This window comes from Alligator mississippiensis, chromosome 2 (genome assembly GCF_030867095.1).
Source record: "Alligator mississippiensis isolate rAllMis1 chromosome 2, rAllMis1, whole genome shotgun sequence".
In the NCBI taxonomy this organism is placed as follows: domain Eukaryota; kingdom Metazoa; phylum Chordata; order Crocodylia; family Alligatoridae; genus Alligator; species Alligator mississippiensis.
The window spans coordinates 201,552,301-201,568,065 of record NC_081825.1 but is presented as its reverse complement, the minus strand read 5'-3'; the positions used below and the strand labels follow the sequence as shown (position 1 = coordinate 201,568,065).

The following is a 15,765-nucleotide window of genomic DNA, read 5'->3' as shown; positions in this document are numbered from 1 at the left end:
CTCTGCTCTGTGAGGCAGAGCTGGCTTAGTAACCCATCTTCAGGGCAGGAGTAAGGATTGTGAATCCCAACTGGAAACATATGCACCTCTGTAGCACAAAGTGAGTTGCGTAAGTCTGGGAGAGGAGTAGTACTTGAGACATTTCCTGTTGGTTAGCTTAGGCGTACGTGCTGACTGTTTTCAATCCCATTCTTATGTGCCAATTAAAAACAAATGCAGCCAACACTTTCATTTTCTTTATTTTTAATCGATACTGTATGAATACAAAGTTTCTAGAAAGCTACAAAAATTCTACCACTTTATCAAGAAGGCATCAAAATGTGTCACTTTGCAAAGACATGAAAACACCTGCAGTAACCGACACAAAAATAGCATTTTTAGAGTGATGAAATAATTGCACTTAACTGTCATGGATATTAAAGTTATCACACATATGTACCGCGAAAGCTAGAATACATTTTTTTTACAAAGCACTTTATAAAAAAATTCTCTGCACACGAAACCTATAATTTTCATATTACTATCATACTAAAGATAAATTCACTTTAAAGCCAACACTTAAAACATTTTTAAACAAAAAAGGTACCAGTACCTACACACAGACAATAACAAATACAAGAATACTGTACTGCCAAGAGGTTTGACTGGAACTCCTTTTGAAAGCTTTTGCAAATATGTTAAGAAAACATTTGAAAACATTCATTTTTTTTTTTTCAAAGAGCCTTCCCTCCCTGTCTAATCAAGAGGTACTTTATCATCAAAAGGCAGGTTCTACATCAAGTTACCAGCAGCAGTACAATATTAAAGTAACCACTGACCATATATGAATATGCTTAAGTCACAAACCCATTTTATACACATTACAAATAAACATAAAGTGAGAATTCCATTAAGTCATTTACAAATGTGAACAAATGCACATGGCAAAAAAAAAAAGAACCCTAAAACTGTTTTACATATAATGAACTGATATTGAAGAATTAAAGGCTATTCAGGTTTTTAATGTTATAAAATTCTTTTATCTTTTTTATTTTTTTCAGGCACATATTGTATTTTTTGTCTGCAGTCATGAGCCTGAAGCTAAAAGGCCCATAGGAAAACAAACAAACAAACAAAAACCCCTATAAACAGAAACACACATTTTGTAAGGAGGTAACAGGGACACATCTCCTCTTTGTCAACTGAGTGCATTTAAGAGTTAATTTACACAGTAAAATTAATTACATGATCTCAGCAAGACTGACCCGGAAAGTTAAAGACCAAAACTCACACACATTTTCAAAACTTTGAATTATCCAGCCTCAATCTTTTTAGGGGATAAAATTCTGATAACAAAAGATGAGGGTGGAAAAGAGATCATCCTGAGAGGGGTATGAAGTTGGGTTGATATCAGCTAGCATGTCTTTTGACTGATGGACGACTACATAGGTTAATGTATGTCATGTTAAAACATTTCCAGGTATGAATGACCCATTCAAACTTTGTGGGGGTTGATTCAGGAAGCAAGCATACTCTAGGAATTAGAATGGGAAAATAAATATATAGAGATTGGCTTGTCAAATATAGTATCTGACTTAAATTTATCAGCTACTTTCATTACATGTTAATGCACACCTTTTGTTATTTAAGATCATATAAAACAAGGAATTTGTTGACTATGAAGCTATTGCCAAATGGAATGAGTTGTAACTACAGTAGAGAAGGGAAGTGAGAAAATAAACATTATATTTGTAATTTCTTCAAAATAGTGGTACAGTACCTAAATAAATCATTTTGGAATTCAAGTAAGTAAACTACTTTGTTAGTAGTAATTTTAATAGTACCATTATTCTTTTAATTGCTAATAATGAGATAGCAAATAATAGAGTTAAGTTTACTTTGCAATAAACTGCAGTTTATAACCATTGTTATCAAATGTTTGTTTCAGCTGTTACATACAATAGCTGAAAATATATCCTGTACTTTTGGGGCCCCAAACCCCCATGCCTTACCTCAGCATCCTTAGTACAACAGGACAACTTATGTGAGGAAGGAAAATGAGAATCAGACATTGGAGGGATAACAAAAAATAATATTTTAGAGATGGGGAACGTGAATTATCACAATATTTACCACAGTGTCACAATATTTATATATAAAAAGTTAATCTTATTTTTCATCAAGTATTTAAAAAAAATCACATTAAAATTGTATGCACAACTACATAATTCCTCTGCCAGCTTTTGGTTTTGCTGATATTTGTTCATATTATTTATTTAAAATCCTGCTCTTTGTCCTATCAATTGTACTTCTTGTGTTAAGTGTGGCCCCAATTCACAGAAGGTGTCAAAACCAGACACATTAGTTGAAGGAGCTGCTTTTCCTCCACTGAGACATCATTTGGAAAAAGAACAAAAAACCCTGCATTTCAAATAGTGCTGTCCAGTTTTCCATACAACACCTTCTATAATGCTTATGCTTAACATTTTGATGCTAAAAAACACATGTTAAAATGCAATTATTCTAATTAATTTCTGTTCTGCATTTTCATCTCAAATTTCGTGCATCCAACTTTCAGAGGCTCAACTTTGTAAACAAATTTTGTATAAAGAAAAGATCTTCACAGATACTGAAATATTATTAGAAGAGAACAATAAAGTCACACTTGTCCACTCTCTGAAGGTCTGCAATTTATATGGACATCATGTTACTCAGATGCAAGACTGAATGAAGACATGAAAAATGGGAATCACTGACTGTTTTAAATTCTAAACATCAGTTGCTGGTTTGCAATGCTGCAAAACTCTGACAAACAGTTAAACAACATGTAGATTATTTTCCAGCATTATTCAGTCCGGTGATTAGCAAAATCACATTACTATAAATGGTGCTCTTTTGTGAATGGAGGCCTGTAGTTTAACTTATTCCAATAAACCAAAGGCATTACGGTGATCACTAAATATTTTTGGTCTTTCTACAAATTGTCATTATTATGGCAGCACTTTTCTAAGCTGGAATTTCAAACCAAAGGCACTTTCATGCTAGAGTGCAGAAGTCACAATTAGTTAATTATTTGGTCATGAAATTTAAAAAGGCAGCATTATTAGTACAATTCACTTTTCACAGAAAACTATTAAGTTGTAACTTTTCATTTTGGTATAGACATTTAACTGTGTAGTAATGGGACTGACTTGCACTGAAGGTTGGTGAATTTAGACCAGTAGTCAAAGGACTTTTCTATGGGAAATATATATATATTTTAAATGGGACCAATTAATAAAACAATATAGAAAATTGATGCAAGAGGCTAAAGGTACTGCTAATATAACACTAAGGCACTGCATATTGTAATGCTTTGGCAGCTCTGAATTAAAAAGTTCCTAGAAAAAGTAACAGTAACAGGATAAATTCTTCCAGCTTACAAAAGAGCTCACAGTTTACAGGCAGCCTTTTGGACTACACACCCCACACTGAACATTTGAAGGATTTAAGGCTTTTAAGTATGAACATGTACAGGGTTTAGATCACTTACATAAATGTAAAGTAAAGACAATGCAAATATTTTTTTCCTAACATTACACATGTGAACACCAATAAACATTGTGACTTTTGATACCTTCTAGTTATGACATATGTAATGTGCCAGATTTTACAAAAGAACAGTACCTGGTTTTGCAAAATGATTTACATATTTTATACGCCTTAAGGAATTTGCTTGCTATATCTCTATAGATAAAGACATCTATATCCCTATAGATATAGATGTCTATATCTATATCAATATATATATATATATATATATATATATATATATATATAAACAATAACCACCCAAACCACAATTCAAAAACCTAAATAAGAGACAAATTTAGAACAAAACAAAACAGAAGACAAAAAAAATTAGTTTGACTTGTAACACCAAGTGCTTAAAATAAAGGGCTACCATTAGGCTGTTACAATGCAGTGCTTTCCTTGATGTGAGAGTTAGTGCTGCAACTTAAGAGACCCTATTATGGACATCAAATTTACAATTCACAAAATATAAACAGCTAAAAGGTTCATCAGCCCTAACATCCATGAGTGGCTAGATAATATGACAGCTAGACATCACAGCAATCATCTGCCTACTGCAGTCAGATCTGAGGTTTCATAGCCTATGGAATCTCAGCCCTCATCCAGATGTTAGTCTCTTCCTCCAATGTAAGTCCTAACAGCATTAAAGATAATATGATCTGATGCAGGCCTATAGCAACCAGCTACATGCTGCATATTACAAATGCCGTTCCCTCCCCTAGCCAGTATTCATTAATGGTCATACAGTGATAACTGACTGACTTTTTTGAAGTATACAATACTCTACCTGGGGGTGAAGCCAGGCCTCTAATTGCACACAGACATGTATTTGAAATGGCAGTTGGGTGGGGAACTGCTGAACACATCTTCAATGACCCATTTGTGGTTTGCCAAGACCTACAGCATTCCAAATCAATGCTGTTTTTCAACATCTGCAGCAGAAATACGTGTCTTATCTCACAACCAGGGCTCGAGACAGCCCATTAGGATGCGCAGTTTGCCAGATAGTCTGCCACATTTTAGAACACATATCCCTCTTATAACCTAATCCTGACTGTGTTTCTTTAAAAGTGAAAGGGCGTGGCTGAAAGGAAGACAGAAGAAAAACAGAAATGTGATATAAACCAGTTTAGCCTGTAAGAAACAAGTATGTATAACAACACAAGTACCTCAGCTAACCACTCACCCCCATGTCCATATTTCAGATCCTTACTTACTATCAAAATCTCTTCCAGTGGGTTTTTAATAAACAATTCAGAATCTTCCCTGAATTAACCACTTCTTAATGTATTCACCAGAGGAATGAACACTGCTACATACCTGTGTGCTCTGAATGTGAATGCAGAGCAGACCCCAAGTCACAATAATTTCTGTGTCCTATAAGCTCCCCCTGACAGTTCCAATTGCACCATTTCTTTTGGAGGCTCTGGGCATAGTGGGATAGTACAGGTGGAAGAGCATCATGAGCAATAAGAAAAAGGAGAAAACTCTCCAGCTCTCCAATCTCTTTTTACCTGATGATGGTTGTGATTTTTCTAGCATCTCAAAGATATTAAAGCTAGTAAGCCTTTTACTGGCATATGTATTCTTCTCTCAACCACATTACTGGTTTAATTGATAGATTATTCACAACACGTAATAATGTCAATTATTTCCCCTTACGTTTGTTAATTTCAGTGTTGCAAAGTTTTCGCTCAATTTTATAGAAAACATAGTTGTCCATATAAAATATAATCGCACACGCAAGACTACATATATTGTTGGCCTAAATTTTCAGTAATTAACTACTTATTGCAAAATGAGCCATCTTTTTCATTAAATAATCAAATTCTCTTATTAGTACGATACAACTTTATATTCTTTTAAAATACACTACATATGTTAAGGATAAGGGATGATATTTTCTTTCTCTGCAATACCTGTTTGAAAGCTTACTGGATTAAAAGATTAGTTTCAACGTTGAGAAAAAAATACAAAATTTGCCTAATTTGAGAACCTGTCTGTTTCTATCAGGCATTTTTTTAAGGCTGTATTTTTCATTTGGTTTCAAACAGAAAAATGTTTCATTGTAAAAAATAAATTTAGTGATTACATTCGTCCATATCTTCCACCCTAATTGGTTACAAAGATAATTCTATAAAGGTTATTAACTTTGTGTACTAATTTACATTTATAGTTAGGATTCATTTCAATTTCATTTGCATCGTAAAACAAGAATTTTTTTGGAAACAAAAAGGAAATAAATTCTTATAAATTCTGTACGTTTTCCCCATGGCAACTGCTCTGTCATACATTTTTCTATCACAATTAAAAATAAACCTCCACAGACAGAGGTGTTAGGTTCTTAAATACAGTCTTCCCAAAGAACTGTGGTTTACAAATTTGAAGAATACTTAGTTTTAGAAAGAATTTTTTACAACTGTACCAGAATTTCACAGCTACAATTATATATGAACACATTAAAAATGACTTCACTAAAACAGGATTTAGAAAAATGTGGGTGAAAGATGGGCCAGAGGCACTGCCACTTAGTATTGAGGTTTACAGTCTGTGTTTTGATAAAGAAGTGTAATGAAGTGTATATATAAATAACCATTCAGTCCTTTACAAGCCTGTAGATGTGATGTTGTGCTCCGTGTTCGCTGTTCGAAACTTCAAATACACAAGCCATGCAGAGTAGGGTTTCTTGCGTATCCCTGTTTGTTACAACCTATTTGGGGGGAAAAAGTAGATACTATGTTATGAACCTGGGAAAATAGTGTGCCACAGAAAAGGCATCCTCAGTGCAAAAGAGAAAAAAAGTTTTAACTAAGTTTTTCCTAAACATGAAACAGGCCTTGGGAAAGTGAAAATAATTCTACTCATCACTGCTAGAAGCTCATCCAGATTTTCAATCTATGTAGTATAATACATGCTCTTCTTTTTCACATGAATTGATGGCCAGTGAAACAGTTAACAATACTGTCACTTAGGCCACTGGCAGATCTTCAGTTAAAGGTACAATGGGATCTGACCCACGATCCTACCAAGCCACATGTGTATGGTATCAGATGCAACTGTAGGATTAGATCCCAATCATACCCTATTGCCAGTGCAGGGGGAGCCCCTGAATGGGCAAGTAGCAAGCCAGGAACTTGGGGAGCCTGTGGCTCAGAAAGCCATTCAGCTGATCAACACTCCCAGCCACAGGGAGTGTTTTAGAGGCTTTGAGGCAGCTTCAGTGTGCTTGTGATGCTGGGAATGCTCATCAGCAGACCAGTGCTGGCCATATATTTAATTTAAGGCATGATGGGAACCAGCCATAAAGTTATTATGGATAACGTATGTAATAACTTTGTGGCTTATTCCCTGTTTTATTGTGCCATTATCTGTATGAAGTTGTGGTGGGGTTACTACGTAAGACTTCATTAAGTAGTAACGTCTGACAGGGACCTCACAGTATCATCAGTGGTATCTGAGTTAGCACCCACTGAAGAAAGCTTTATGCAAAGTAGGGTTGCCATGACACGAGACTTGCTTTTAAAAATGGGTAAAACCTAAGATAAGTATCTGGAAAATAACTAAGAGGTCTGCCTATTCTGTCGTCCCTGCTATTCCTTTGTGACCTCAGGTTCAACAGCACCTAAGTCCATGCCCATGGGACAATTTATGTAGTAAATTTCTATTCACTAGTAAGGACTTTACAACCCAGTTCTAAATTCTGCAACCCACAGAAATACAGAAATAATTTTAGTAAAAGGCAGTAAGGAATAATGACTCCTCACCAATAAAATTGTAAAATTTTCCAACACACTGTTCATCATATATTTCTCTGGTAAATGCTTGAGCTTGTGTATGAAGTTGATCATATATTCACACATCGGAGAGCGATTTATTCTGTACACGAATCGGCCATTCTCAAACCTTGCATATTCCGTCTGAATAAAAAACAAAAAATTTTAAAAAAATATTTATAACAAAAAGTATTTCTATAGCAGCCAAGAGGGGGAATGCTAAGTCTTGGGTTCTGTTCTCTTTCTTAGTTTGGAAATAACAAGGAGAATATGGAGCTGTTGTTTGCTAATGTTGGTTTAGTCACCCAAGTCTCCTTCCATGTACTGATTTAGGAAAATAGGTCTCGAATAGGAAATCCTGGTTTGTTTTCAGTTCATGATTTATATACGTCAATATGGACCATTAAAAATAGGCTTGCAGTGAAGAATCATGAATTAAGAAGTAAACTTGGTATCAAAATTTGTCTTGTATGACTTTCAAGCAGCTTAAAGGTAACTTGGTTCAAAGGACTTAAGAGAGAGTAATTTTATATGTGCACACACACACACACACACGTGCGCGTACACACATACACACCAGATTTGTCAGAATGTATTACATAATTGAATAGGTAAGTATGTGAATAACAGGAAGACAGTCAACTGTGATGAAAAGAAGAAGGACAGACTGACCCACAGCTCAACAGATCCCACTGGGATGAGCAGCGATGGAGCTGTGATTTAGTTTTCCTGCTCTCCACCTCCCTAACTACCTACTGTCATGATAAACTGCTCTTCTCAATAGCTGGATGGACTTCTTAACTTATGAATTCTTCAAGGTTTGGAGTAGCAGAGCAGAACATGTTGCTCTTTGGTAGTCAGTATTTTGGGGGATAAATAATAAAGCAGGATGTGGACAGCAATACGTGCATTTAAAAATGCTTTGATTACATCTGTAAATTAGAAGTTCCTAAACAACAACTGCATTGTAGTTACTGTAGCTCACAGTACAGTAAGCCCCACTACCTGACTTAACTAAACAGGACTATGTCATAAAAGGCTCTAGTATCCAAAAGAAAGAACAACTATACAAAATTGTTTTTTGTGCCAAAGCCACTGTCACTTGAAGAAAGTGCATTTCATTGGGTCAAATTAGTTTGGGCATAGAAGAAACACATCACACCACTACATTTTTAGAAATGCTGTGATATCTAGGCAGTGGAGGGTTGCTTGCCACCTTAGTAAGATTCCAAACAGGCTACAGGTGCTGGTTTGAAGCATCATGAAGATGACACATCCAGTTGAAAATGGGAGTAAATCTATCTTTGCTTCATTGCTCTTCTGCCAGGCGATGTAGGAAGCAGCACTGATGTCAGCTCCAGGCTCCCCAGCTGAAGATAAGAAGCTGTGATGATAGCGGTTGCCAGAGGAAGGATAGAAGAGGTACTTCTAAGTCAGCACGTAACTGGGATTTTACTGTCACTAGTATCACAGTAATTTAAACTAACCAAGTAGTTCCAGAAAGAAAACCAATCTTTCAGGAAGGATTAGGAAGGGGGGGGGAAGGGGGGGGCGGGCGGCACGTGGGACTGAAGAGATAAGACCACTAAGTAAAACAAAGAAAATCAGTCATCCATTTTGTACTGAAATTATCTTGGCAGAACTACATAATCAGGAGCCAACAGAAGAACTCCAACCAGTGGATAACCTTACCTCTACTTTTTCTACTACTTGCTTCCCAAATGAACAGACTTTGGTGGAACAGGTGATTGTCATATTTTCTGAGCTCTCATACTGGCTGGTTACTCCATAAAATGCTCCTGTGTCATCTTGAATGTTGCAGTTTAAGTCAGCCTGCCAGGAAATATAACACATGTTGAATATTATTTCTCTGAAGCAGTAATTAACCCTCAGCCTACTACCACATTCTCTTCCACCAGTAGGGAGGGAAGAAGAGGCTGGTCTATACCTATCGACAATTGCCATAGATTTAAATGGTGCGTTTCATTTTTATATGGAAAAAAAACATTTCTTCCATAAATTCATTTATGAATAAATGCTGTTTCTTTCTTCTAAATTCAGCTGCTGCAGTGAATTCTTCAGAGAAGCAATAATTTGCCCAAGCCCACAAGCAACAAAACAAGTGAATGCCCATCATTAAAACACCTATGAATCCTTCTAGTTATAAGTCAAATTGTTCCTTTGGGTACATGGAACTCTCTAAAATGAATGGGATTGGTACGCATATACTGATACAGGATCTGGCTCAATGTCCTGCCTGCTAGGAAGAAAAGACACCCTATCCCCTGCACTGAATGAACTGGTCTGTGCCAGAGGACCAAGGCCATTTTATTTCTTTTCCTTTTTCCTTTCTTCAATGGATGACATCACCACCACAAACAAAGGTTTCTGATGCGACAGAAAGGAAGGGAAATGGTTGATAAGGGCCAGCATTAAGATTCTGATTCAGCAAGATACTTAAATTCCATTGATTTAGATAAAACTGCTCACACACCTGAAGTTAGGCACATATTTAAAATGCTTCACTAAACTGCTGCCTACCAGAAGAAAAAACACACAACAAAACAAAACAAAACAAAACTCCTCTTTCTGTGGATATCTCAACACAGACCAAATACCTAGCCAGACACCTATATTAACGTAGTATAGATGGAGACTTCCAGTTTCCAGTGAAGAAGAGAATCATAGTGGGTTTTTTGGAAACATTGCTACCTTTTCTTATTTAGAGCCCAATGAAGGAATGGGTTGCAAAGGAGAATGAGTCAGGGCATATCTACATGTGGTGCAGTGAGTGCTAGCTGGACAGCAGTGAACACATCTTGCCCATCTGCTCTCTCTCAACCTAGAAACACCAGCAAAAATGCTCTAGGGTTGTGCCAGGTAGCCATTCTCAAGCCTCTTGGGCATGCTTAAGAGCAGCCACTAGAGACAATTCAGAAGCATCTTCACTGGCACACTTTTTGGAGCGTGTGTAGGACCAGCTAACCAGCAGTCAGGGTTGTCTGGCTAACGCACACTGTACCCTCAGAGGCTGAATTCTCCCTCCAAACTTGTAGCTACAGTGCACCTGTTCTGCCACGGGCCTCCTTGTAAATATGGATACACTATTCAAATCTTTCCTGTAATCAGCCCTAAAAGTGGACAGAAGTAGAATTCAGGAACTGCACGCAATCCCCACAACTGGACAAGTAGGTTCTAGCCCTGACTTTGTTAACTATCACATTTGCCCTATCCTTGGGAGAAGTGGTCAGGATTTTCCTGTTTTTCCTTGATCTTCACTGTTTATATATAGTGTTTTTCATTCTAAGTTTTTATTAAAAAAAAAAAAAAAAAATCTGGGATTTTTTGGGGGTTTATCTTCAAAACATAAAAACCAGGATGAAATCAGGATAAAAGGAAGAAAAGGAAAAAAATCAGCTTAAATTGGGGGAAAAAACTGGCGGTGATGGAGGGAGGAAGGCTGGGACTAGGGAAGGGACAGGGGGGAGGGGCATGGTGCAGCCCCTTGGCTGCTCCCGGAGCTGCAGCAGGGAATGAAGCAGGGGCAGCTGTCATTGGGTGCGGGGCAGGTAGGAGCGGCTCTTGCTGCTACATGCCTAGGAGAGCTGCGAGCTGGGGGACCTGTGCTAGGCTCTTCCCAGGGGGCACGTGCCCCCAAGATCAGTGGCAGGAAGCACATGCCACCGTGCCCTGTCTTTCTTCCCTGGCTGCATTCACGAACCTCCCCCCTGCTGCAGCAGCCTGCTGCTGGGCTGCCCTGGCGTTTGGGAGGAGGGGGTAGTGGCGCATGGCTGGAAGTGGAGGTGGGGACCCAGACCTCAACCCCGGCACCTCTTGCCCCGCCTGCGGTCAGAGCCGGGAGCCCTGGGCCCCTGGACAGTGGCTCCAGCCCAGCGAGCCTGTACAGAGTGGCTGGGTACAGTGCCCACCACAAGGAATGGGGCCAAGCTTTCCTGCTTGCCCCCCGCCCCCGGTGGGGCTCACAGCTCCCAGAGCCTGGGGCAGGGCTGAAGTCAGAGCTGCCAGGGTGTAGCTTAGACCCACCTGCCCCAGGATCGATTACTGTGGCCCATCCTGCCTCACCCAGGGTCAGAGTCAGGAGCCCTGCACCCCCCAGAAAGCAGCTCCAGCCACCCTCCCCTGGCCCCTACCCCCCACATGGCCACTGCCACCACCCCACCCCACGTCCTGCTGGAAACCTGTGCCTCAGGTAACTGGCACAGCAGCACTTTTAGCTTACCAGAACCACCCGTTTTTCAGTTCAAATCCCTGTAACTGACATGAGTGGGGAATGGGCCATTCCCCAGGGCCATTCCCCACTCATGCCAGTTAACAGGGATTTGAACTGAAAAATGGGTGTAGATCAGTAAAAACTGAATGACTTAAAAAATAATCAGGGAATTTATTAATGAAAAATCGGTAAAAACTGAGAGTGCAGAACACTATTTACATAACCTCTTAGTATACAGTCGTTTGTAACTCTTTCCAATGTGTCATGGCATAACTGGACAACTATTGCTAAACAATGTCAAAGAATCATCCTTGACCTTTAATCTAGACTTTGATGGGCATTTTGGTGGGTGAAAAACCCTTAAGCAAATGTAGTTGTTTAAACTGTAGTTTCAGTTGGGCATTATTCATTGCTAACCCAGAGGTTTGACAACTATAACAAAATCCTTCCTGGCACTTCCAACCCAACTTCAGAAAGATTAGAGACATTTCCTTTCTACATGGCAACTTTAAAATTCATCTTGCAAATCTGTTTATATGTTTATATGTTTGTAATCTAGATCATTTGTAATCCTGACTTCAGATCATATCAAGTCATTTGTAGCCACGATTTAATAACTAGGTAGCTACTCTTTAATTCCACTCAGTGTCTATGATCCATTTCTGTGGTACAACATTTGCAGGCAATATGCCGATAATAGCACATATTGAGGTAGTTTGTGGTGAGGAAAAGAAATGGGAACGTCTTATGTTACTTCAGTCTTGCTTTGGTAAATTAATGAGTGGAGAAGTCTCTTGAGATTCATGTATGTTAACACACACAGCCCTGTAGTCACGTATTTTGCATAACAGAAGAGGAATCTTATCTTTATTTTGCCTTGTTTCTTGCACATGTTATGCATGAGGTCAGTGATTAATGTTTCATGTACATTTTAAATGTAGTGTGTTCATAGTGATCTTTAAGAAACTGTTCTGAGCTAACAGTAAACAACCAATTCGCTATCATAGCTGGTTAACAATTACATTTGAATAAGAACAACAGTAACATAGTCATTAAACCATGCTACAGCTACTCTACTGGAATTTCTTAAGAATAGGTATTTTTGCTAAAGCAATTATGTCATAATAGATGATAGTAATAACCTCTTAAAATGGTTATTTATGTTTCTGCCACTGTTACAGTTCTATAATCAAAGCATTTCCTTTCACCATTTCATGTATATGGCAAAAAGTAAGTAAGAAATCACTAAAATAATCCTCACATTTTCATATGGTCAAAAAAAGGTCACTCATGTAGGCCTCATTTTTCAAGCCTCAATAACATTTACCTACAGACAGGAAAGGACACTGGAATAATTTTATATCTGCTGCCTCTTGGTTTTAAAATCAGTGAAAAGCTGTTGTTATATGATAACCTTAAAGCAGGGGCAATTATTTAGGCCTGACGGCCACATAGGGAGTTTTGATGAGCTGTCATGGGCCGGGTCAGCATCCCGCCCCTCCAACAACTCATCAAAACCCCCTATGGAGCTTTGGGTGGGTGGGGAGCAGTGTTCAGAAGTGGGACAGGCATGATCCGCTCCCTGTATGCCCTGCCCTGTGTGGAGGAGGGGTGGCGGGGGGGGTGGGAGGGTGTGCATGTGGGGGTGGGGGGCTTGCCTGGGAGCCAGCTAGGGGTGAGGGGAGGGAGAGGGAGGCAGGGGATAAGTGCAGCAGAGCTTGCCCAGTTGGTGGCTGCCCCTGCAGCACTCCACATGGGGCTGAGCCCCAGCCAGGGCTGCCAGAGCCACACTCCCACCCACAGCCACTGGTCCCAGCCCCGTTTGGACCCCAGCCAAAACCGTTTCTGGTAGGATTGTTCCCAACATGGCTGCAGCCAACCAGGCTCACACTGTGACCAGGAAGTGAAAGGAGCACAGCAGCATGCAACCAGCTGCAGCCATACCGGGAACAACCCCATGAGAAGCTGCCCACAGGCCGATGCCAGGGCTGATGGGGCTGTTCTGCTTCCTTTGCTTCCAGCTGTAGTGGCTGCTACTCTTGCTCCTGTGGCATTGCTCTAGGCAGGCAGGTGGGAAAGCTTCAGCCAAGTGGCTCCTGTCTAGCATGTAGAGCTCTGGCTCTAGCTCCCAGCTGCCTTTTGCCCACTCTGCCCACCTGGCACAATGAGCATCCACCTGCAGGTGGTGGGGGGAGCAGGTGGAAGGCAGCCGAGAGCTAGAGCCAGAGCTACATGTGCTGGGCAGGAGCTGCCTGGCTGAAGCTTTCTGCCTGCCTGCCTGCCTTGAGTGACACTGCAGGAGTAGCAATGGCAGCTAGAGGCAAGGGGAGCAGAAAAATCCCCACCTCGGCCCCAACCTCGGCCAGTGTGCAGCTTCCGGTGGGGCTGTTCTAGGTGCAGCTGAAGCTGGCTGGGTGCTGCTGTGCTCCCCTCACCTCCAGCAGCTGCTTCTCCTCCCACTCCTGCCCCTGCTCCTGTGCCTCTGCCTCTGCTGTGCTGGTTCGGGCAGGCAGGTGAGGTGGGGGAAGCTACATCCCAGCTGTTCCCACTGGAAGTGAAAGGAGCAGAGGACCGTCCAGTTGGCTGCAGCCATACTGGAAACAGCCCTGCCAGAAGCAGTGTGCTGGCTGGGGCCCGGGCTGGCAGGAGAACAGTGTGGGCTGCCCCAGCAGGAGTGGGTGGGGCTCAACCCAATGTGGAGCAGCGGGCTGTATTTTGCACACCCCTGCCTTAAAGTATAACTCCTCTTTAAATTAAAAACAACAACTGTACAACTGAAATTTGAATTAATAATGTTCAAGCCTGCCATTCAACCATCCTTATTCAGTCCTACAATTAAGAGATTTGCCTAGAAATCATAATACATTTTTATTTTTATTTTTTTTAAACTGAGTTCTTTCTATTACACTCTTGGTTGTGGAATTTTGAGGGTTCAAGCTTTTCTCAGCAACAATGAGGGAAAACTTCTTTTTCTTTAAATGAGAGCTGGGAATTTTACCCATTAAAAATTGCCAGGAACATTAAGAACAACTCCAAAAAACATCATACTTTTGATAAAAATTGCTAGGGCTGGCTACATCAAATACACTTAAATGAATGTTTTGGCTAAAGGTGATTCTCAACCAGGCAAGTAATGCTTCCTCCATTTTCTCTTTACAAAACTTTGTAAAACAAAGTTGGCCCCTGACCCCAGGGTACCACTACTTTAACTAAAGACAGCGTGCCTGCATGTGAGAATGCAAGTATTATGATGAATGAGAGAATAAGAGGAAGATCCAGTTCATTAAAACAAGAACACGTACATAGAGAATTTGTTGTCCTGGTGGGGAGAGGGGGAGGTGTCCTAGTGAAGTCCTGCAGGGATCTGTACTTGGTTCAAAGATACTCAGTAGAACTGTCAAACATCTAAAGCTGCTGGGTGTTGCATGCTGCGTGGCCATACTAGTAAAAGCCACGGCTCCCTGACCATATGCTGCTCCTTTTACACTGTGCATTCGGGCAGCCCACCAACCCACCCTCCTGTGCACATGGGTGTTTACCATCTCAGCTTCCTCACCGAGTTGCAGGCTCCCCTGGTGCTGTTGGCTGTCGCCATGTCACCTGGGCTGGGCGCAGGAAGCAAAAGCTGAGGGAAGGAGGGGGAGCCTACAGACCACAGCTCCAGCAGCAGCTGGAGCAATAGGTAAAGCAGTGGCTGGCTGGAGCTTGGAGACCACACATTAACCCCTGCAAGTTGGACAGGAGGATGAGGTGGAATGAGGCTTTCTTCAAACAGCTAGTGGAAGCTTCCTAATCACAGACCCTGGTTCTCATGGGTGACTTCAGTCACCCTGACATCTGTTTAGAGGGTAAAACAGCAGGGCACATGCAATTCCAGAAGTTTTTGGAGAGTGCTAGGGACATCCTCCTGGTGCAAGTGATAGAGAGGCTAAGTAAGGGCTACACTCTTCCTGACCTGCTGCTCACAAACTGGGAAGAATTTGTGGCAAATGTAGAAGTGGATGGTAACTTAGGCAGCAGCTACCTCAAAATGATTGAGGTCAGGATCCTGAGGAAAGGAAGGAAGGAGAGCAGCAGAGTAAGGACTCTGAATTTCAGAAAAACAGAGAACTGATGGGCAGGATCCCCTGGGAGGCCAGTCTGAGGGGGAAGGGAGTCCAGGAGAGCTGGTTGTATTTTAACAAAACCTTACTTCAGGCACAGGAACAA

The 15,765-nt window shown here is 40.7% G+C and overlaps 1 protein-coding gene across 8 annotated transcripts in view; it reads right to left on the bottom strand.

The window, feature by feature from the left end:
• Positions 1-223: 223 nt before the first annotated feature.
• Positions 224-15,765, bottom strand: part of TEAD1 (TEA domain transcription factor 1) — a 248,489-nt gene continuing 232,947 nt past the window's right edge. For all 8 annotated transcript variants that reach the window (XM_014602349.3, XM_059722693.1, XM_059722694.1 and 5 more), the window contains 3 exons: positions 9,018-9,158; positions 7,317-7,469; positions 224-6,262 (listed from right to left, as the gene is read on the bottom strand). In XM_014602349.3, coding sequence (XP_014457835.1) covers positions 6,149-6,262; positions 7,317-7,469; positions 9,018-9,158 — 408 coding nt within the window. In that variant the 3' untranslated portion in view covers positions 224-6,148. The remainder of the gene's footprint in view (positions 6,263-7,316; positions 7,470-9,017; positions 9,159-15,765) is intronic.